At 40.4% G+C, this 23,877-nt stretch overlaps 2 protein-coding genes across 2 annotated transcripts; one reads left to right on the forward strand and one right to left on the reverse strand.

The window, feature by feature from the left end:
* The first annotated feature begins 259 nt into the window (after positions 1-259).
* ppid (peptidylprolyl isomerase D) lies at positions 260-11,382 on the forward strand. Its single transcript, XM_017474750.3, has 10 exons — positions 260-433; positions 1,647-1,787; positions 1,922-2,028; positions 2,396-2,584; positions 4,416-4,538; positions 5,202-5,308; positions 5,739-5,883; positions 7,969-8,055; positions 9,608-9,650; positions 10,832-11,382. The coding sequence occupies exons 1-10, from the start codon at positions 349-351 to the stop codon at positions 10,918-10,920; spliced, it is 1,116 nt and encodes a 371-aa protein (XP_017330239.1). The 5' UTR covers positions 260-348; the 3' UTR covers positions 10,921-11,382.
* On the reverse strand, positions 11,379-23,127 carry etfdh (electron transfer flavoprotein dehydrogenase). The gene is made up of 13 exons (XM_017474748.3): positions 22,930-23,127; positions 21,161-21,307; positions 18,943-19,172; positions 17,830-17,911; positions 17,508-17,626; positions 16,303-16,380; positions 16,002-16,148; positions 14,537-14,677; positions 13,440-13,583; positions 13,188-13,356; positions 12,918-13,100; positions 12,514-12,735; positions 11,379-11,958 (listed from the first exon to the last, which is right to left on the reverse strand). The coding sequence occupies exons 1-13, from the start codon at positions 22,958-22,960 to the stop codon at positions 11,795-11,797; spliced, it is 1,857 nt and encodes a 618-aa protein (XP_017330237.1). The 5' UTR covers positions 22,961-23,127; the 3' UTR covers positions 11,379-11,794.
* Positions 23,128-23,877: the final 750 nt, after the last annotated feature.

Raw genomic sequence — 23,877 nt, forward strand, 5'->3', positions numbered from 1 at the left:
GTTAGCTTAGCTTGGTCAGTCACATTAGCCAGAAAGCTTTCCAGAAAGTTCCACAGCGGGTGTTTGGTTGAAACCAACAATAAACCTGAACGATTTTGCCAAGATTGAGAAACTGTAAAAGTTCAATATTTAAATAAAATGAATATGTAAAAAAAATCGGCAAATTGTTATTTATTGTTTTTGTTTTTTTATGAATGAAGAGATGACTGTAGGTGCAGTTCACGGCCGCTCCGTCACACTAGAGGGCGCCACACACACATTTTAATCAAAAGTTCCTCGTGGAAAAAAGAACCTTCCAGTTCATTCAGGAGCTGAAGAACTTCAAGAAAACGAGGCAAAAAAAAAAAAATGTCCAACCCGACCCCAGTGTCCAAACCCGGCAATGCGGAGAACCCGAGAGCTTTCTTCGATGTAGAAATCGGCGGTGAAAAAGGTGAAGCGATTTCTCTTTGACTTCATAAAGCTTCCTTTTTATTTCATTGAACTGACCATTGTTCGGTTAGCATGCGGCACACACACATGTTTATTTTTATTTTATTTAAACAATTTATTCCTAATATTCGGACTGCACTGATATTTATCTGGATTCCAATGACATTTTCCCCTTTTTCTTTTCTTTTTACATAGCTAGTCAGTGGAGAACAAGCTCTAGCTTAAAATCTAACTCCACTCCATACCTGCAACTCTGCCCTTTAACGAGGGCTGTGTCCCAAATCACACCATGTTCCCTAGTTAGTGACCCATCGAGGGAGGCTTAATCAAGATGTGTTCATGTTCCAAAGCATAATAGAGGAAATCTAGTGCACTCACAAAATCCCACAATGCATTGCAGTATGGTAGGGTACAAAAGATAAACCATAGCAAGTAGGGAATAGTCATAATGCACACTAGCTTGAGTAGGGCACTATTTAGGACACGGACCATCTATCATTATTATTATTATTATTATTATTATTATTGGCCAGATAATGCTAGTTAATATGAATATATTAATAAAACAAAACTGTAACAACGTAAAATTATGGGTATGATAAATGAAACCAACAAAATTCCATTGTATCGTAAGGCATTAAGCTTGTTATATAAGAAATAAAACACTTAGGGGAGTGATGTTAAAGAAAAATAATCAGTGATAAGGTGGTGATGGTGCAGCGTTGCTGTTTATTTTTCAATAGCGCCACTTCCTGACATGTTTTATTCCTCTTATGACACAGAAATATGCAAACTGTCGATTAATCGCTTATCGGTGTCGGTAAAATCCACTCTCGGTCGACCTCTAGGCATTTTTTATCCGTTTATAGTTACTTCTAATGTTCTGGAACATGCAACAAACAAGGACGTGAGAACAGGAACCGACGTTCTAGTGGCCCGTGCCATTTCCTGCATCATTAACTCTGAGTGGTACGATGCGCTTGCACTGGAGACTCCTTCCAAAAACCAAAATGTTGTTCAGTAAATACGTTGTTTGAGCTTTTGGACAGTTTTCAGAGCGCTAAGGAACAAACCGTTTGAGCTGATACTGATACTGATGTGTAATTTTATGATTTTTTTTAGTGACTTTCTAACCAAAATGCTACCAAACCTGTATTTGTCCCCGTAGTTCGCTCACGGTTATTTGCCCTGTGTTGTTTTTTTGTCCTTTCTAGCCGGCCGCATCGTGTTCGAGCTCTTCGCTGACGTCGTCCCTAAGACGGCGGAGAATTTCCGTGCTCTGTGCACTGGCGAGAAGGGGCTCGGCAAAAGCACCGGGAAACCTCTGCACTTCAAGGGATGTCCTTTTCACCGCAGTGAGTATTGGGCGTCGGGTTGGGAAACGCTCGCGCTCGTCTTTTCGTCGAGGTGCCATCCCTTCGTCCTTGTTCTCGAATGAAGCCGAGACTCATTTTCGACTCGTTTCTTAGTTTTCTCCTTGTTATTCCAGTCATCAAGAAGTTCATGGTGCAGGGAGGAGATTTCTCGAATCAGAACGGCACGGGAGGAGAGAGCATCTACGGGGACAAGTTCGAGGATGAAAACTTCCACTATCAGGTGAGGTGCTGCAACGTACGGCTGGGACAGCGAAGCAGAGTTTATGTTGTGTATATTTACATATCATTTTTACATTATAATGTTTTTAGTCTGTTAATAGACCCAAGGTAAGACACACGCTTGAGTAATGTGGATTATTTGTATTGGTCACATTGTCTGGGTTTTTTTTTTTTTTTTTTCTAAATAAAGACGTTGCATTAATTTGACATACGGTGGACAGCATAATTTTTTATGCAACTTTTATTTTATTTTGTCTTCTGCATTAGTAGAAAAGTGCACATGACTGTGTATACTCTGCGGTGCCTTATTGTCTGGAAAACAGGATTAAATAAAGCACCGTTTTCTTTCTCTTCTCGTATTTCGTTAGCATGACAAAGAGGGCCTGCTGAGCATGGCCAACGCCGGGCCCAACACCAACGGCTCGCAGTTCTTCATCACCACCGTGCCCACGTCTCACCTGGATGGCAAACACGTGGTGTTCGGGCAGGTATTGAAGGGCATGGGCGTGGTCAAGATGCTGGAGGCCGTCGAGACCGAGGAAGATCATCCGGTCAAGGTGAGGCACATCGAGACGCGACCCAACCTGCGTACTATCCGTACTCAATAGTACATTTACATATAAGGAGACTCGCTGATGGAACATTTTGGTTGATCTGCTTCAAAATGTCATTAAAAATTATTTTTTTAAAATGCACTCTACGGGTCAAAAGTTTGTGGACGCTCGACTGAAACGTTTCTCATGATGTTATAAAGCTTTTGATCTGAAGGTGTGTGATTAAATGTGTGAAATCGGTGTCGTAGACAAAAATATAATCGCGCCGACGTATTCGTTTCTTTCATTAGAAAACTAACATTTTATTTACAAAAAAAATATTTCTTTTAAACGGACGACTCGGAGAGAAATATTTCCGAAAAGCAGGCGATAAGAGTCCAACGTCGGTGTGAACTCCTTTAATACTGATTAAAAAACATCTCAGGGAAATTCCTCAAGAAATCGGGTGAGGTTCTAGGCAAAAAGGGCGTCTACTTTGAAGATGCTAAAATACTACATAATACCCATAGTTCCACCTGTGTTATTCCAGAGTTTTGATGACTTTATTATTATTATAAAATGTGGAAAAATAAAGAGCAAGTGTGTCTAAACGTTTGCCCGGTAGTGTGTGTGTATTATATATATTTGAAATTAAACACGAATTTTGAGAAACTGACGTGTTATATTAATGACTTGAAAGATCCCAATTCCAAACAAATCCGTTCATTAAATAACACTTATTTTAGATCGCTGTCATTTAAGGGGGGGGAAAGTAATGGCACCCTATAAAAGGCGGAAACGTCGGTGTGTCTCTGGTAGCCGACGCTCTGCAGTGGCCGATCTGCATCATTGGAAGATATTTAGCGTTTTTCCGCTCTCTCTACAGAAACGTTTGTCTGCTTGAAATTTCTAGTTCTGTTTGGCCTACAAAAAAAGAACCTTTACACACAACTTGACTGAAACATTAATAATGAGACCGTGATATTTTCCACACTGTGGTATTGAAAAAAAAAAAAAAAAAATATATATATATATATATATATATATATATATATATATATATATATATATATATATATATATTTATACATATATACCTTGATATATATATATATATACCTTGATATTTTCCACACTGTGGTATTGAAAAAAAATATATATATAATATATATATATATATATATATATTTTTTTTTTTTTTCAATACCACAGTGTGGAAAATATCAAGGTCTCATTATTAATGTTTCAGTCAAGTTGTGTGTAAAGGTTCTTTTTTATGTATGTGTGTATGTGTGTGTGTGTATATATATATATATATATATATGTGTGTATGTGTGTATATATATGTATGTATGTATGTATGTATGTATGTATGTGTGTGTGTGTGTGTGTGTGTGTGTGTGTGTGTTTGGAATTTGGAAAGAGCTGCATACTTGTGGTTATGGTAATGTAAGCATCACTGCTGCTGTTAAGTCCCTGTAGGATAGCCTTTGACCGGGTGTGTTTAGACAGCACTCTTTACATTACATAAACTTGCACGTGCACGAAAATGTCCTTTTGCGATCTTGAAATGGCTTAAAATTTGCGAAAGCACGTCTTCGTCCTTCCTCACGATTTAATATGTATCGAGTGCGGTGACAAAAGAAGAAGCTGCTGGATATTTAGAACGTGACGCGTTGGACGTTTTTATTGGATTCGAAGCCAGAAACGGTTAGTTTAATTGTCCGAGCATGAATCGCAATATCAAATCACACACGTGAAGGCTTTGACATGTAATGCGATTAGCGCAGTTTAATTGAATGTGCTGATAGCTGCCTGTGGCACACAGTCTAATTCTAACCTCTCTCTCTCTCAGCCATGTGTAATTGCCGATTGTGGAGAGCATAAAGCAGGTGATCACTGGGGCGTGGCTTCTAACGACGGCTCCGGAGACATGCACCCAGACTTCCCTGAGGATTCGGACGTCGACTTTAACGATGTGAGTGTTTCTCGACAAGACTTCTGATATCTCATCTGTGCATGTAGGAAATACTTGGGTCTTGGAGTCGTGTGTGTGTGTTCTCTGCTTTATCACACGCATGACTGATGAGGTGGTTGGGATGAATTCAGGAAGAAAAATATTTCGCAAGTGAAACTGTGGTGAACTTTGACACATTTGTATAGTTGCTCTGATCCCTAAAAGTCCTGATGTCAAGGCATTTATTAATCCAGTTTTGAATGATATATATCTTTCCTCTCATTATTATTATTATTATTTAAAGTGTATGGTTGATGACTTGGCAAGCAAGGTACGTTGCAAGCAGACTCCCACAACAATTTGCATAGACAGAGGATTAATTAATTGCTCCCATTTTAAAGACAAGGCATTCACGGAGGAATTCATGGCTTGTCCCAAAAGACACCTTCATTAGAAATTCTGGTGTATTTAAAGAAACCCCAATAATAATAATAATAATAATAATAATAAATCCATGGTACTGCAAATTTCTATTGAAAAAAAATGATTGCAAAGATGACAAGCGTTCGCCTTTAAAGAAAGTCTTGTTTGCAGTTCATTTAAGCTGAAATAGTAAATAGAAAACTCGTCTTTCACTATTTTACACGTTACGTACATAATGATCAGAAATGTCGTCTTTTTCAGGCTGATAAAGTCTTGTCTGTGGCGGAGGACATCAAAAATATCGGGAACAACTTTTTTAAATCCCAGAACTGGCAGGCTGCTGTAAACAAGTACTCCAAAGCTCTTCGGTGAGTGCGTCTGTCTGCGACCTGTCCGCATTTAAATTATTACTAATTATTATTATTAGGGCTGCAACAACTAATCGATAATTAAAATAATGGATAATGAATTTGATTATGGATTATTCGGGTCTGTGGTGTCACTGTGGATAACCCCCCGCCTTTAATTTGCACAGTGTTTGAAGGACAGCACTGGGCAGAACGTGAAGTAACGTTTTCTCGGGCGTGGGGGGATTATACAGAAAATAAAAATCGGGCTTTCAACCCAACTAATCGATTAATCGAATAAATAATCGACATATTAATCGATTATCAAAGCAATCATTAGTTGCAGCCCTAATCGTTATTATTGCATTTGGCGCCTACTGTTTTCCACAATTTAACTGTCCAAAAAAGTACGTTTTCTTATTTCATTTTTTCCCGCTGGACTGCGATACAGGTATTTAGAGTACTGTGGCAGTGCTCTGGATGATGAGAGCGCACAGAAGAAGCTGGAGCCCACGGCTCTGAGCTGCATCCTCAACACAGCAGCCTGTAAACTCAAACTCCAGCAGTGGCAGGAGGCCGTCGAGAGCTGCGATGAGGTACGCCGCCTCAGAGAGGGAATACGTTTTAGTCTAGGCTTACAGAGAATACTTGAGTCCCAGATCATTACTGGAATACCACATCACTGCAGAGTTTAAAGGTTAACGCCCTCCTGACGAACTCCTTCATTCATGCTTTTATAGACTAAGCTACCTGGCTCATTCACAAAAAAAAAAATGTTTTTACTAACACACTTACTCTTACTTATGTAACGAGGGAGTTAAACTTCAGGGAACGCTAACGGTTAGGAGACAGTACGGCCTGTCGTAGGGGTGTTGGACATCTGACACAGCTGGAGAAATATACTGCAGTGTTTACATTAGAAGAAAAACATGTGTCCTGTGCTAGAATGGCTAAGATAAGATACATCACCTTTAAAGTTAAGATGAGGGGCAACTTAGTGGGAATATACTTCTTGGATTATATTAAAACCCAAATCAACTTTGCTTTTAAGACTTCCAAAGAATTTGCATTTCAGGCTATTTCTATAAATCAATCCATAATTTTTACCTCAGGATTTCATGGGAACCTCCTGCTTGCTGGCTAAAATGGTTAAAATTCAACTTCGCTAGCTACCAAAGCTAATATTTTTACCTTAGGATTTATTGGGAACCTAAGGACAGCTGGCTAAAATGGTAACAATTATAATTAGGCATTACTTCAAAAGATTTCTTAGGAACTTTCAGCTAGCTTGCTAAAATGGTTTAAATTGCACTTATTTTGATCATTTGTCTTTTCGTTTTTTAAATGTGCTTTACCAATAAATTTGACTTGAATTGAAAACTATTTTTTACCTCGGGATTTCTTATGAACCCTCAGCTAACTGGCCAGAATGGTTAAAGTTCTACTTAGCTAGCTACCAAAGCTAATATTTTTACCTCAGAATTTCTTAGGAACCTCCACATAGCTGGCTAATAATGATTAAAACTATACTTAGCTAGCTAGCTAGCAGCACGATTTTTTTTTTTTTTTTTTTACTCCAGTTAGCTGACTAAAAAAATTTTAGTGGTCATAGCTTTCTTAAATTATCTTGATTATTAAATAATGCTTAATTAAATAATTAAATTGCTTTTAAGAATTCCTACAAAAGTTTGCATATCAGGCTAATTATATTATTGAATGCATTTCATTTATTTTTACCTCAGGATTTCTTAGGAAGTTCCAGCTGGCTGGCCAAAATGCTTAAAATTTTACTTAGCTAGCAAGCACAGCTAGTATTTTTACCTCAGGATTTCTTAGGAACCTACAGCTAGCTGGCTAAAAAAAAGCTTAGTGGCCATAGCTTTCTTAAATTATGATGTTAATTATTATTATTTTATTTATTTATTTTTTTAAATTGCTTTTAAGAATTCCTACAAAGTTTACATATCAGGTTAGTTATATTATTGAATGCATTTAATTTATTTTTACCTCAGGATTTCTTAGGAAGCTACAGCTAGCTGGCTAAAAATGTTTAACATTCTACCTAGCTACCTAGCTCATATCTGTTTCGCAGGATTTCTTAGGACATTGCACTTAGCTAGCTAGCAAAGCTAATAATTTTTACTTCAGGATTTCTTAGGAACCTTTGGGTAGCGGGCTAAAAATGTAAAAAGGGAGCCTATTAATGCTAATGCCAGATATCTAGTAAAATATATGTAAAGCCCGTTTTCTTATATTATAATGCCGTTGAATGTGATATTTTAATATTTTTTTTTTTATATATATTTTACATGTTTTTGAGGGAAAGCATGTCTCAAGGTGGTGTCTTTATATTTTGACTTCAAAAGAGGTTAAAAAAAACATTATTTCTCAAAAGTGCAAATATATCACTACTATCTAAGGAACAAATGAGGTCCACATTGCACAAAAAAGTCGTCCATGATAAAACGTCACGATTAGCCAGAACGTCACCTCTCCGATGTGTCAATTCAATTTGGCGCGATAATTTGATCAAGAAAAACCGATTTAAGGCTGAAGGAATTTTTCTCTTCGTACCGTAATTAAAACATTTTTAATCAAGGATGAACTGAAGGTTAATTAGAAACTTTAGCGATGTATGATGATATACGATGATTCATGTTTGCTCACTGTGTTCCTCACAGGCTCTGGAGCTGAATCAGACTCACGCTAAGGCTTTGTTCAGGAGAGCGCAGGCTTGGCAAGGCCTCAAGGAGTTCGACAAGGCCATGGTATGGAAGATAATTGCACACACTGTGAGCTCTTTATATCTCAGTTGTTCGAATGAAGACGCACCGAAATCTGTGCTGCTCGTTAAATTGTTCGGTACACTTCACTGCGCCCTAATGTGTTGGTGACACCCACACACACTCAAAACACCATCTGGGATTCGTTTTAAATTGGATAGCTTCTGCTTCTTCTTCTGCTTGTTTAGAAAGCCCTGATTATACACGAGAGGCTTGTATTAGTGGGCTAGCAGGGCTAAGCCCCTCCTGCTTTTCAGAGATAAAAAGACATCAATTGGAGGTTTTCTTTTGACATTTTCTCTTAACCAAGTGCAGCACCACCAACAGCTGTCTAGTAGCAGATGATCAAATATATTGCTTCCCTTAGCCATTCGACAAAAACATGCACAAGTCATATAATCGCCACAGACTGCTTCAAATTAAATTCTTGGGACAATTTTAAAGACTTTGAAATTTTTCGATGGAAAACATAACACAAAAGTGCAGAGAGCCAATCAGTTTGCAACCTTAAAGATGCTGAAGCTTGTGGCCAGAAAAGGGTGGAAAATATATTAGAGACTCTGTCGCATGTGCCAAATCATCTGGTTGTTAAATGAACCGAGCCAAAAGTAAGCGCGCAGATGAGCTCAGTTTCTCTTAAAACGTTCCGCCACCGTCGTGATTGTTGTCATGAGCCGAGTCTCAAATCGAAAACTCTGACCTTTTGTTCAAAAGAATTTACTAATCCAGAACATCCAGAAGGCTGGTACACAAAACAGACCTTTTGGTAAGAATGAAAATAACTGCCTGGGAGCGTCACCAAGATGGCCGCCATTTTGTTAGCACGTTTTCACATTTTAGACGTTCGTCCATTTGCTGGGTCCAAATTGAATTATTAAATTATTAAATTATTAAAGTGAATTATTATTATTATTTTTTTTTTTACATGTTTGGTTTCAAATTGCACATAATGAAACAAACAAGCAAAAAAAGTTGGCTGAGGTGTTGGTAGATCTGAAAATGTACTCATAAAACTTTGCGTGCATGGAGAGCATGAATTTGGCTCTAAATAAATGAAATAACTACTGTATATAAATAACAAGCATTCATTTTCTCTTTTTGTTCGTCAGTCCAAATATTTAGCAGCACTACAGCTCTGTCCTTTGGCTTATTTATTTATTTATTTATTTATTTAAAAAAAAATTTATTTAGTTTATTTATTTAGTACAATAGTCAGAGCACTTTCTCATTGCAATTAAAGCGTGCTAGAAACCAGTTTGAGAACACCTCCGTAAGACGGGTCGGTTGATTTGGTCCGATCCCGAGCACGACCGTCGTGTTCTCGCCTGCCTAAAGAACCTGACAGAAGGAGAATGTGCCCTTGGGCACGATTCAAATTGTTAAAAAATGTTTCCATTCAGTCAGACCACGGCACTATGGTTTACTCCACCTGATTTAACACGTCTGTGTAGAGCTGTGCTTTCCACTTGGTTAAAGTCTGGTGCATGACCTGTAGTGTTTGGCGGAGCGTTGATCTTTTGCTCTTATCAAATTACAGATCGATCTGAAGAAAGCACAGGAGATTGCACCGGACGACAAAGGTAAGATGCAGCAGACAGCTGTAATTCTCAGTTCCATCTCTGTCTCCTCCCCGGTGTTTCCTTTAGCGTTCAGCTCATTTCAGGTTCAGCAACGTGGGTCAGTCATCCATTATCAGCGGATGTTATACTCCTCAACTGTCTTTTCATTTATTTACAGCTATGCCTTAGAAATGTCCAAGGCTGGGAATCTCTGGGGGGAAATCGTATTGATTTTGATTCAGCTTGCTCATAAATCATAAATTGATCACGTACAAAACAGCTTGAATTCTTTTGGTGTGTGTGTGTGTGTGTGTGTATGTGTATGTGTATGTGTGTATATATATATATATATATATATATATATATATATTATATTTGTTCATTATTCCATATGGAAAATAACATCTTGGAAATGTGCGATATCAGCAGTCTGTTCATCGTTCGTGTATTGCAGTCGCACTCTTTGAACACCAGAGGTCCCAATCTGTGCAACCCATATATTTAGAATATCTAGCGCGCACTTTGGTCATGTGATCACGTTCCTTCTTGGAGAGCCTATGAGTGCTGTACTTGTGAAGCGACAGCTCAGGATTACAACAACCCACACACATCATACGTGGTAACATGACCACGCTATAACGGTTTACAAGAGCACTTCGGTGGCTTTCAAACAGCACTATCCCAGCGCCAGAGAAAGACGCAGCGGAAAACAGTCATTTTAGCCGACTTTGGAGCTCCGTTTCTGCTACAGGGCTCATTGTGTTTTAGTTGATCATTTTTAAAGTCCCCACATCAGCCACTTTGTTCTTGTTAAGTTGTTTGGGAGAATTTATAAATGATTGTGAACCTGTTTTGTCTTATAAGGTTAAACCTTTTGTTTGTTTTTCCATTTCTTCAGTTTGATACAGTTTTGCATTTTTATGATTTATGAAATAAAAAAAAAACAAAAAAAACATTTTGTTCATATTTTGTGAGAATTGAATCGCAATGCGAATGCAGTGTCACACATCGATTCATGACCAGAGTGCATCGTTAAACCCCTAAATGAATGTATACCTAAGCCTCAAATTGAAATGATGAAAAATGTATCTAGTCCATACTCCATACACCGGTACAAAATGGCATACGTTGAACTATATAATGGTTAGTGCTTTTACCTGCCTAAAAATGTAACATTCCACCTTTTTGTGTTCGTTCTACAGCTATTGCAAACGAGATGCTGAGGGTCAAGCAGAAAGTGAAGGAGGAGAAGGAGAGAGAGAAGAAGATTTACTCCAAAATGTTTGCGTAAACGAGTCGGCCGTGCCGTGATCTACACGAGCTCGTGTCTTTTTGCTCACCAGTCACTAACGTAGTTGTACAAGTAAATCCAGAAGAATTTCGAGCCAGGGATCTGAACCCTGATAAAGATATGCAGTTAACAGAAAGGAGTTTTAAGAGAATAGGATCCATTATAGATAGCGTACAATACTTGAATATGCGTGAACGTTGTAAACATGAACGTGTAGGTCTGACGTTCGGGTTGCGTATAGACTACTGTTTAAAACCTTTATTTAATCAGACCTTTAAGACTCAGATCGGTTGTTTGTCTTTATATTTATTTATCGGAAAGCTTGCCGTTTCATCATCGGATGGATTTAAGACTAAAAGGAAATGTTTCGCTGTAAGATCTCAATTAGTTCACTGTGATAATGTAAACTCATCCTCACAATAAACGTGACGTTTAAAGATGAGAATAAAAACAGATGCTTGAGGTTTGGGAAAATGAATTTATTCTACCAGTTTCACGTCATATATACAGTGCAACACTCAAGGCTACAGAAGTACCGTTGTTAGCTTATGTGCTAATCCCGGACAGATGAGCGTCGGCCCATATTTGCCCTTGTGCGTTTACAGGCACTGCGCTTCGTTTCACCTCACATGGTTAAACGTTAACCTCTTTTTATATATATCTCTTACTGAAGTCTGTTTCAGTAAGCTTTCAAACTGTACAAGTTGAACATTAAAGATAACACCACTTACGTCATGATCATTTACACACGTTAGCTCCCATAATGAAGGATATGGGAATATTCTGATCTGTAGGCACACTGAACAATTAAATACATGTAGAGTGTGCGTGATACGCCTTAATAAAACCTCAATCAATTTAAGATAATGCAAAATCACAGGCCGTTATAGGCTGGTCCTCCGCTGCCCTCAGGAACGACCCAGTTGATGTTCTGGCTGGGATCTTTAATGTCACACGTCTTACAGTGCACGCAGTTCTGCGCGTTGATCTGTAGCCTCATACCATCACCTGACTCCAACGGAACAAACTCGTACACACCTGGGAGGGAGAAAAGAAGAAAAAAAAACAGATGACGCCTGATTAAATCAAAAGTCCAAGATCATACACCAATCTGATATCTAAAGCACGGGATCGGTGTCTAATCGGATTGGACGTTTTTCTTTACATCGTGAACGCTGAGCTGTTGTGATGCAAGTCCACTGTATGAGTACAAGCGAATGAGCTGTTACTACAGAAACGAGGACATACGATTTGAATTTGCAACACTAATGTCAAAGCTACTGTTAAAGAAAATGAATCAACACCTTCTGACCAATCAGATTCGAGCATACAGCAGCGCTGTGGTGCAAGTCATCAATCGTAGTTTAAGCCGTGAAAAGTCGAATGGTTACGGTTCGACTTTTGAGTGAATTTATGTATTTGTTTTTTTTTTTTCCTTGAGCTCATGTCAGTTCCCGCCCATATTCACGAAGCTCCACCCCCAGCATCTGTAAAAAATGACTAACAGGAGGCCAACACAAACGAGCCTCCCGGACAGGTTTCCAAATGGGGCTTCACAGCTTAATCTCTTTAAAGACAAAAGAACCTACGCACCAGCAGGACAAAACCTCTGTTCGGGGCCGTCGTAGATGGCGAGATTCTGTGATACAGGAACGGCGTCGTTCTTCAGCGTGAGGTGAGGAGGCTGGTCGTGCTCGTGATTGGTCCCGCTCAGCGCCACCGATGACAAGAGATCGAAGCTGATTTTCCCATCGGGCTTCGGGTACTCGATGGGCGTGCAGTCTTTCGCTGGCTTCAACTGGGCAGCATCCGTACCTGCGAGGAAAATAAATAATAAATCATTGTCGTTACGATTCTTTTTTTTTTTTAAACAATAGCAAGATGTGCCATCGTTTGACGTGACAATTAATAATGAATAATTCCGAACACGACAAAACACACAGTATACATGATTATAGAATAAGGTGCGTGAACCTTAAGGTGTGTTATTTTCTCACCGCAGTGTTTTAGCGTCCATGGCTCTTTTCCCCTCAGTATCCAGTAGAAGATTCCGGTGTACAGCATCCCTCCATACAGCCCGAAGTAATTGTGGAACGATGGCCGAATGTTCCTCACGGCATACAGCTCCTTCCAGATCCAGGAATTCCTCAAATTTTCCTCATAGTCAGGAACGTGGAGACCTAACGGACAAACGACAGACAATAACGGTTCTGTTCGATCTCGCTAGCGTCGTGTTTTGTAAACCTGAGTAGCTGGACGTCACGTGCCTGCCGTCTCGGACTCGGCGTTCTCGTCTGTCAGTTTGTTAAAGATAGCCTCTGCTGCCAGAATGCCGCTCTTCATGGCCGTGTGCGTTCCTTTGATCTTGGGGACGTTCATGAAACCCGGGCTGCAGCCGATCAGAGCACCGCCAGGGAACGTCAGCTTAGGTATAGACTGTTAAGAAAGATATAGGACTTACTAGTAACTTAACCAGGCATTGAATACAGTGAAGTGATTAGAATACTGAGACACAGCACCTGGTAGCCTCCTTCATTTAGAGCTCTGGCTCCGTATGCGATCCTGTTTCCTCCCTCCAGAGTGGGGACCACGGACGGGTGATGCTTCCAACGCTGGAACTCTCTGAAGGGATTCAGGTAAGGGTTGGTGTAGTCCAAACCCACCTGCACGCACACACACACAGTGAAATTATTAACAAGTATTCAAGATGGCTGACATTCTGGAAGGGGGGTCCAATTGACTCCACTGGTGTTTTTTTGAGTCAAATTATATAGGTTTTGAACAAAAATTGGTGTGTGAGGCCAAAGGACAGTCCCCTCCAAAACTATTGGAACAGCAGGGCCAATTCAGTTGTTTTTGCTGTAGACTGGAGACATTTGTTTTGAGATGAAAATATGAATATGAGAAGAGAGTTTAGAAATTGAGCTTTTATTTCCTGGTATTTATGTGTAGACGTGTTAAGACAGAGAACATAGCACGTTTTGTATCAGACCGTGCAATTTTTAGGTGAGCAAAAATACTGGAACACGTGATGGACAGGTTTCTCGTTACCCAGGTGTGTCCCGTTAGATTGATTGTTTAAACGATAGATCGCTCTGAACGTCTGCTCTTGGTTTTAGGCTTCAGTTTCTCCTGTGAAGAATGCATTTCTTGTTAAAAAGTATAAACCAACATGAAGATCAGAGTGCTGCCTATGGGAGAAAAGCAAGCCGTTTTGAAGCCGAGAAAAGATGAAAATCAATCAGAGGCATTGCACAAACATTGGGTATAACCAATAAAAGAATCTGGAATGTCCTGATTAAGACAGGGTAGGGCTGAAGGTATCACAATTCACTGTTCGCAGAAGACTTAGAGAGCAGAAATATAGATCCACACAAATATCTCCAACGTTCGATATTGCAGGAAGAGACTCAGTGCTGTAAAGTTTCAAGTTTATTTTAAGCCTTTTATAACTCGGTGTCTCAGACATATAAAATTCAATTCTGAGGAATCTCTATTCAGATCAAAGAGTGTGTTAAAGACCAAAAGACCATCCATTCACTGGGTTGAAAAAAAAAAAAAAAAAAGAAGACGACAACATGGGTCACTCAAGTTCTCGTTCATTCTTTTTCCTTACCACTAAGCCCAGGGCCACCAGCGGTTCTCCTTCATTCAGGTGGTAGAGGAAGGTGCCTCCGTACGTGTTTCTGTCCAGAGGCCAGCCCACAGTGTGCTCCACTAGACCCGGGCGCCATTTCTTCTCATCAATAATCCACAGCTGGGGTGAAAGGGAGTGGTGTTAGGGTGCTTACATACTTAGTACTTAATTACAGTTTACAGAAATTGATAGGTGGTCTATATCAATAACTCATTAAGGCAATATCGATCTATGGCAATAACAATATTGGCACGCTTGGTAAATATGAGCAAAGAAGGCTGTGAAAAATTGTCTTTATTGTTGAAAATTTTGATCTTTTGCTTAAAAAAAAAATTCACAAAAATACTCTGCTCTAATGGATATCAAACAATTGCAAACAAAACACAGGTTTTTATATATATATATATATCTGTTAAATATTGGTGTGCAACAATTATTGGCACCCTTTTAGTCAATACTTTGTGCTAGCTCCCTTTGCTACGATATCAGCTCTGAGTCTTCTCCTATAACGCCTGATGAGGTTGGAGAATACATGGCAAGGGATCTGAGACCGTTCCTCCATACAGAATCTCTCCAGATCCTGCACATTTCGAGGTCCACACTGGTGGACTCTCCTCTTCAGTTCACCCCACAGGTTTTCTATGGGGTTCAGGTCAGGGGACTGGGATGGCCATGGCAGGAGCTTGATTTTGTGATCAGTAAACCGTTTTTGTGTTGATTTTGATGATGTTTTGGATCATTGTCCTGCTGGAAGATCCAACCACGGCCCATTTGAAGCTTTTGTCAGAGGCAGTCAGGTTTTCATTTAATATCTGTTGATATTTGATAGAGTCTATGAATCCATGTATACTAACAAAATGTCCAGGTCCTCTGGCAGAAAAACAGCCCCAAAACATTAAAGATCAACCACCATATTAGAGGCTTTTTTTCTTGAAACTTTTCCAAACAACTTGTGGTGATGTAGTTGACTTCAGATTGTAGTTTTGGAGACTTTCTGACCCCAAGACACAACTAACTTCTGCAATTCTCCAGCTGTGATCCTTGGAGATTTTTTATCCACTCGAACCGTCCTCTTCACAGTGTGTTGAGACGATATAGACACACGTCCAATTCCAGGTTGATTCATAACATTTCCAGTTGACTGGAACTTCTTAATTATTGCCCTGATGGTGGAAACGGGCGTTTTCAATGCTTGTGCCATTTTCTTATAGCCACGCCCCATTTTTGTGACGCTCAACAACCTTTTTACAGCACATCACAGCTATATTCCTTGCTCTTACCCACTGTTATGAATAACTAAGAGAATTTGGACTATTTCCTTTTCCTAGTCACCCAAGAGTACTAAAATAAAGTTAAAATATAAATGGGAATATACCTTCAAAGTTAATACTGGTCTATGGCAATGACTCATTATTTTAGGTTTAGCAAGAGGTGGTTCGGTCACCTCTTTGAGGCCGATGGCATAGGTCTGTGGCTGGCAGTTCTCCCTCAGGTTGAACTGTCTGTAGAGTTGCTTGGACAGGTGACCGTGACATCCTTCACCGAACAGCGTGACCTTAGCATGGAGCTCCATGCCTCGTTCAAACACGTCCTGCAAAGGACACGCACAGAGCCACTCAGTGTCTAGATATATGCTGTCTCACTCTCTCTATATGTATAAATTCACCTGTGATGTTATTTCAAGACAGACGAAGGACCAAAATGATGTAATGCAGGAAAGTTATACCACGGTCTTAATCTCGAACCTTTGGAGAGCCGTCTTTGGCGATCCCGACGTCGTTGGTGGCGATTCCTTTCACGCTTCCGTCCTCATGGAACAACACCTGTAAAAGACGGGGCTCAGACTCTTGTCCTTCAAGCAACCAATTTTATGGCACCTGATTATACTGATTAGAACTGATGAATCCACTCAATAACCTTGTCGAGGGGTTTAATCAAAGGTGTATTAAATCTACAGGTCACACAAGAAATTAAAACGCTCATCAAACTCGATTTCTCGGAGGTCGAATAGAGAAAGGCGATTTTACGCGTAAGGGTGTTTGTGTTTCCAGAGTAAAAACTCTGCAGACTTCTTCCATAAACGTCACTATATTATGACTATACGTCTTCAATAGCAATACAGTTTTTAAACCATTTATCGTCATATTTAGATTACGTGGAGCGTAACTGTGAATGCGTTGTTACTATAGCGACGATAACGTGTTAGAACGAGCACGTTAATATAAACGTGGACGTGATTGGTCTGAAACCAGTGGGGCTTATTTCAAACCGTTACTAACAGAGCTCATACATAATTAGTTGGGTTTATTTATTTATTTGCTGCTGTAGCAGAGTAAGGTTAATATGATTGATGTCTTTCTACTATCTGATGATTAAAAAAAAAAAAAAAAAAACGTACGTAGGCCTAAAACGTAATACATTCTTGTGAATTCATGTGAATAGTCATTTCCCTTCGTGAGTCATCTAAAGCCCATACAAATGTGTGTGTGCGGAAGAGAGAGTGAGAGAGCGTGAGAGAGAGAGGGCGTGAGAAAGAGAGAGAGAGTGAGAGAACATGAGATAGAGAGAGTGAGCATGAGAAAGAGAGAGCGAGAGAGCTAGAGAGAGCATGAGATAGAGAAAGAGAGTGAGAGAGAGCGAGACAGCATGAGAGAGAGAGCGAGAGAGTTTGAGAGAGCATGAGACAGAAAGAGAGAGAGAGCGAGCATGAGAGAGAGAGAGAGCTAGAGAGAGCATGAGAGAGAAAGAGAGGGAGAGAGTGAGCATGAGATAGAGAAAGAGAGAGAGAAAGTGAGAGAGAGAGCATGTGATAGAGAAAGAGAGCAAGAGAGAGCGAGCATGAGAAAGAGAGCTAGACAGAGCATGAGATAGAGAAAGGGAGAGCGAAAGAGAGAGAGAGAGAGAGAGAGAGAGCGCGAGCGAGAGAGAAAGTGGGTCATGCCGTTCTGACCTCGGCTGCAGCGTAGCCCGGATACAGCTCGACCCCGAGTTCTTCAGCCTGCTCGCCCAGCCAGCGCACAAAGTGACCCAGACGCACCACGTAGTTCCCGTGGTTATTCATCGGGAGACCTGCGGACAGGAAGAAAGAATAAAACCTTTAGCTCGTATTAACTAAGGAAAGAGATTACAGTAACAGCACCAGTACATTTCACACGCGAATCCAGACTTCTCCGCCTGATGAAGTGGATTTAAAACCGTGCGAATGTGCGCTCATCGTGTGCGAGTGCTTGTGTAACGCTGGAAATGGGTACGCAAAAATTTGCCTACTTTACCTGGAAGTATTGGCACTGGGATTCTGTATTTTTCTGTCAGAATAGCAAATCTGTCTTCTGTAACCTGTGTGTTGAGCGGCGCCTGAAAGACACCGAACACACACACACACACACACACCCACACTGATTCGTTCGCTGGCGAGAAACCAGGTCGCTGGGATTAATACGCATTTTAATCAAGGCGTCAACAAAGTGAACAACAGTGCCAGAATGACACCTCCTCATTGTACACTTCTCCAAGGAATAGAACAGAGACATGCAAGACATTATTTCTTTCATGTGAAAGTAAACTGTCAGAAAACTGTCAAGAAAAAGGGCTCTTTTTTTTTTACTTAAAACTCCCAAGACTGAAAAACACAAGAAACCATGCTACTTGGTTTGAAGTCCTGTCACTCACCCATCACTCAATCCATCCCGCAGTCTTACTCGAATCGGTTTAAACCCTGAAGTTGATTATTTCCCTCTAACAGCACATCCCGACATGTTTGATTCCTCTCGCACCGTGCCGTAATTATTAAGAACTATTATTAGCCTTATTGTGTTTGTATCGAGCGACCTCCGTGTACGTGTTGTTACTCTAGAATCGATAATAATAACTCAAACTTGTTATCATCTTGAAGAAGAACCACGGTCAGAGCTACTGTTATAGAAAATTAATCAACACGGAGAATTCAACAGCTCTCTGACAGATGGTTAGTTAATAAGTAATAGACACGTTAGTTAACTATTTAGTAGCTATGGGTTAATACTGTATTAAATAAGCTTCCGTTACTCGTTACTGTAACGAAGGAGTAATGAGCTTCAACGAATATTAATCGCTGCATATTAACTTTCTCAAAATTAAGAAAATGGGATGAGGGTGCATTAGTGCTTATAGAATGGGCAGCTTGAACATCTGGAAAGGCAGCATCAATGCTGAAAGATATATAAAGGTTTTAAAGCAACACTTCCATCCCATCTTTACGTCTGAGAGACTCCGCCTCTCCAAGATACTCTTTTCATACCCAATCATGTTACTGACTTTGTTAGCAATTAACCGAATTCGCTGCAGTGTTCCTCCAGCACTCCAGAAAAATGGTGTGTGCGCATGTGTATATATATAAATAGATATACCCCTCTCTCCTTCCAGTCTGGAAAGAGCTCATTAAGAGCACTGGGTTCTAAACAGGCCCCGGAGAGCGTGTGAGCTCCGATCTGAGACGCCTTCTCCACCACACACACGCGCAGCTCCTTCTCGTGCTGACTGGCCAGCTGCTTGAGTCGGATGGCTGCTGACAGACCGGCAGGGCCGCCGCCCACGATCACAACATCTGCCTCATCTGCGAAGCGCTCCATATCCACACCTGCAGGAGGAGCAACAAATCACCTCAACGTTATTAAGCAGACACGTGACGTACGAGAATGATCGTCCTTCATGTTTATATATAAGCACGGAGCTTATAGTGTTTATATCAATCCCATGGAATCATTTTTGCTTACATCTGATACAGAAAATAATCGATATTTGGAGAATAATATATTATCGTTATCAAACGAATACAGACGTCGTCCCTTTGTCCTAGTAACGTCTTTGTACTCATGGCAGGGATGTACAGCGATGATCTGTCTGAGAACTAATCCCTGCCGTGACCGCTGCTGCGGAAAGTCCCGGAGCGTCCGTCGTCCAACGGAGTATCGATCACGCGCTTACCGATAAGCGTACTTACTCCTACAGACGCCAAGGAAAATGAAATCTTCCAGCAAGCAATGCCAACTGGGAAAATTTGGAAACCTATTTCATAATGTAAATAGTTATTGATTTTGAAGGTTATTTATTTGGATATGTTCATCAAAAATCGGTCTGCACGTGTATATATAGCGCTTTTTTAACCTTAGTGCTTCCAAAGCGCTTTACACTGGTTCTCATATTCACACACACACACACACACAGTGGTAGCAGAGCTGCCATGAAAGGTGCTAGCATGCCATCGGGAGCAACTTGGGGTTCAGTGTCTCGCCCAAGGACACTTCGGTATGTGGAGTCACGTGGGCCGGGAATCGAACCGCCAACCCTACGATTACTGGACAACCCGCTCTTGTTCTTTAATATATGTTAAAAATGGAAAATCGATTTTAATATGTAGTTATTTACATTGACATATCGATAGATATTTATTTTGAGTAGTTATTCGTTTGCAGTTAATAAATAGTTTATTACTGAACGTCACACGCCGCACTGAACAACCACGACCACCAACAGAACACTGGAGATACCGGAGAATGCTTATACAGATAATAAGAACGTCCTAATCACCACTCTTAAGTGTGGTGAAGGATCTGTGATGGTGTGGAGCCGTTTTCCTCCACAGACCCTGGCAACATTTTCAAGATACGCGACATCAAGGAGTCAACGAACTTCAAGGAGATTTTCCATGGAAATCTGGCTGCCTCTGCCAAGAAGTTACACCTGGGTCGTAGCTGGATCTTTAAAAAGGGTAATGATCCAAAAATAGTCCACATTCACACAGATCTAGAGCTTATCTACTCTGAAATCCCGTACAGTAGGCGAGAAAGAACCACCGACGCTGGTCTCAAACATTATAGTAGAAGACTCACTCTAATTATACAAGCAAAAATTTGAACGAATCTACGCCAATTAAAGATGACATATCTCTCAGACATGATGATATTTAACCGCGGATATCGTTTCAAAACCCATTTTCATGGAGGGTGGCGATAATTCTGCAATCGATGAACTACGATAAGTACGCCGCGAGAATACTGACGGTGTGCAAATGCAGAAGTGCCTTTGACCGACACCGCATCAGATCCGGCCATTTCTAATCAGAAAATCCAATTACACAAGTAATGAAAGGCAGAAATCTGTCTCGGCTAACGCGAGAGCTGTGGCGAGTGACTCTGTAAAGAACGACGCGGCGCTGCTTATCAAATCGAATCTCTGATTACATTCCGTCTGACGAGACGCAGTAAGCGTTTCGCTCGGAATTAGTTAAACGGCCGATAAACGAGAGCTGTTGGTGTTCGTCGGAGGCTGTAAATGACAGCTTGCTGTGGAGAACGCCAAGATGATGAACCCTATAAAAGCTTTCTCTGACTCGTAGGACGTGATAACGTACAAGTAGAAGGATCGGCATGTAAAGAAAACAAAAACAAAACAACATACTACAAAGTAAAGGAAATCGAACACGATGAGCGAGTGCTTCTATAGAGAGTGATGCCTTGTGACCGAACGCGAACTAGATCATTCTCAGTCGTGACACGTTGTACGTTTTATCCATCTACAGTCGCCATTAACGTCTGAAAAAGGACATTTTCATCAGGCACTGCCGACCTTCCCATCGTGGATCCTTGTCTCGAGGATAGATGGTATAATGGGATGTAATTCGTGGCAGCGGGGCAGAAGAACATCGCCTTGTGTAGACCTGCGGGGCCACGCGCTCCGTCTGAACTGCTTTTAGTGCACGTATACACCTCCGTGCTGTAAGAAAAAACAAACACACACAAACAATATCAGTAATCTGGTACTTACACACATCCTGACTGCTTCTATTGAATAGTAAATATATCTAGGGAAGTGGTAGCTCAGCAGTTAAGACATATGACTTGTGCTCAGAAGGTTGTGAGTTCAAATCCCAGCGCTTGAGCAAGGCCCTTAACCCTCAACTGCTCAGGTGTATAAATGAGATAATCGTAAGTCTCTTCGATAAGGGCGTCTGCTAAACGCTGTAATGTAATGTAATGTAAATATTCATCACCTTGGGGGGAAAAAAATAAATAAATACTAGCCCTAAAAAGCAAATCCGTTCCCCAGACCAGGAAGTATTTGTTGTTTTGACCTACAATGATCAGCTATAACATTTAAACCACCGGCGTAATATCGTGTACGTCCGCAAAAACAGCTCTGACACGTCAAGGCACGGACTCCACAAGACTGAAGGTCTACAGGTGTCTCGGGAGCCCATGACTCTGTCGACGGTTCACCGCTTGTCCTTCCTACGCAGCTATTAACACTGTGTACTAGAAACACCGCACAAGACCTGCCGGTTTGACGCGCCGATTCAGTCGTCTAACCATCACGATTCGGTTCTTGTCTCACGTGGGGATAGATTCCAACTTAAAACACTCCTCTAAGGAGAAAAAAAAGAGAGTCACACAGCCTCAAATGGAACCATTTATTTCTCAGCTAGGCGACGATTGGAAAAGGGAATAATGTACGAGAAGACGCATAGCCAAAAGCGCTTCGACGAACCATGTTTACTGCTGACAAGCTGCTACTTCAGAGAAAGACACGCCCCCGGGGGCGGGATTTACACGTTCTTATTCTCGAGCGCATTTAATTGGACGAACAGAACACGAGTACAAGATGAGTCACTAAAAAAAAAAATGTTTTGTAATTGTTTTGAGACAGTCTGTCTCAATAAGGAAGTAGAAATCCCCAGCATGCTTTAGTCCCATGCTTTAAAAAATAAACTTGACCTTTAGTCTGCATTTCAGCAATAAAACCTATTTTACTGATTCTGCAATAGAAGAAGGAATGTGAGATTAACTCCAATTCCACCCAGAGTATCTTTCTAAGACCAAAATGTATCAATGAGCTATTTAATGAATAAGCTAACACTGGTAAATGCACATGCATTCATGCTTTATAATAGGATGTTATGCATTATACTACACGGTTTACACCAGCTTTTGAGTGCTCACATGATTCCTGACAGAAATTATATTTAACTGACCTTTGTCCCACTTTTAGCTAGCATAAGGCTAAGCTAAGCAAATGACTGGAGCCAAGTAGTGTATAATCAAATAAAAAATATGTATATAATCGCGTTTTTGTCTCAATGATATAAATAGTGAATTAAATTGGCAAGATTCATGAAAACATTCAACAAAAATCTAGCTACTAAGTTTCTAGTTAGCGTCTTTTTACAGTGGCTGCATCTCAAACCGCGTCAGTATTCCACAGTGCACTAGCTACTTAGTGCCTATAAACCGTTATTTCACCCCCTTGTGTAGTGCACTTCAATAGTGAATAAGGCGGCATTTGGGATGCAACCAGCACATAGCCTGGGAAGTTAACTGGGAAAGTCGCTGTGACATTACCTTGAAGTGAACATCTGCTGGAAGGAAACATGGAGAAATCTGACGGTTTACTGGCTGCTGTAAATCCTCCTTGTCGATATAAAAACGCCTTCTTTAATGTGAAATAAATACGCACTAAGGTTTAGCTGGACAGTTTGAACAGTTATATCAGCCACGAAACCAAAATATGGCTTCTTCTTCTTCTGTAAGGACGTCATGGCGGGCTGACGGGAGAAACGCTCTGCTGCCACCTGTCGGAGAGAAAAATAACTACAGTATTATATATATTGCAAACGGATTAGATTTCTTTCTTTCTTTCTTTCTTTCTTTCTTGTTAAATGAGGAGAGGAAAGTGTCTTTGGATAACTGCATTGGTAGGGAGGAAAAGGAGTCTGGAAGGAGAGATAGAATGGAGGTTTCAATGGGTAGGAGAGAAGTATTGATAGTTGGTTTTAGGCAGGATAGAGAGGGTGATGGTGAAGGATACCAAGTGATGATTGGAGGTGTGGAGTGGGGTAGCATTGATCAAAGAAACGTATTTTAATAATTAACAAAAAAAAATGCAAACATGAACACAGATCAAACATGAAAACATAGAGACCCCTATAACTTTGATTTGACCCTCCTGTTATGTTGCGCGTCTATTTGACCCAGTTCAACATTTGAAATGTCTGAAATACTGGCTCATCTCTCTTTTCCTCATTTAGAATCATGAACATGAAGGTTTACTGTTTTAACCTGTTCTTTGCTGTTTTTGTGTGTATTTAAACTGTGGAATTCATTTTGACCCATAACATAATGGATGTAACTTTTTTTCCCCAACATAATAGAAAGGTTTAATTTCATTAACATTAATATGAATAGTACCATTCCATTTTATTAATTCAATCAATTATCTATCTACCTTAAAACATAGTGACTCCTATAGGACTCCTATATCTCATCTGTTTCATTTCATTTCATTTCATT

The sequence above is a fragment of the Ictalurus punctatus genome, chromosome 8 (genome assembly GCF_001660625.3).
Source record: "Ictalurus punctatus breed USDA103 chromosome 8, Coco_2.0, whole genome shotgun sequence".
Classification (NCBI taxonomy): Eukaryota; Metazoa; Chordata; class Actinopteri; order Siluriformes; family Ictaluridae; genus Ictalurus; species Ictalurus punctatus.

Excerpts from the sequence above, each read along its gene's own strand:
- ppid (XM_017474750.3), top strand. The coding sequence starts at position 349 with ATGTCCAACCCGACCCCAGTGTCCAAACCCGGCAATGCGGAGAACCCG. Across the intron at positions 2,585-4,415 it reads AGGAAGATCATCCGGTCAAG|CCATGTGTAATTGCCGATTG; the intron begins GTGAGGCACATC and ends TCTCTCTCTCAG. Across the intron at positions 8,056-9,607 it reads AGGAGTTCGACAAGGCCATG|ATCGATCTGAAGAAAGCACA; the intron begins GTATGGAAGATA and ends ATCAAATTACAG.
- etfdh (XM_017474748.3), bottom strand. The coding sequence starts at position 22,960 with ATGTTTCCTTCCAGCAGATGTTCACTTCAAG. Across the intron at positions 21,308-22,929 it reads CAGCAGATGTTCACTTCAAG|CACGGAGGTGTATACGTGCA; the intron begins GTAATGTCACAG and ends TTTTTCTTACAG. Across the intron at positions 17,912-18,942 it reads CAGACTGGAAGGAGAGAGGG|GCGCCGCTCAACACACAGGT; the intron begins GTATATCTATTT and ends GGTGTCTTTCAG.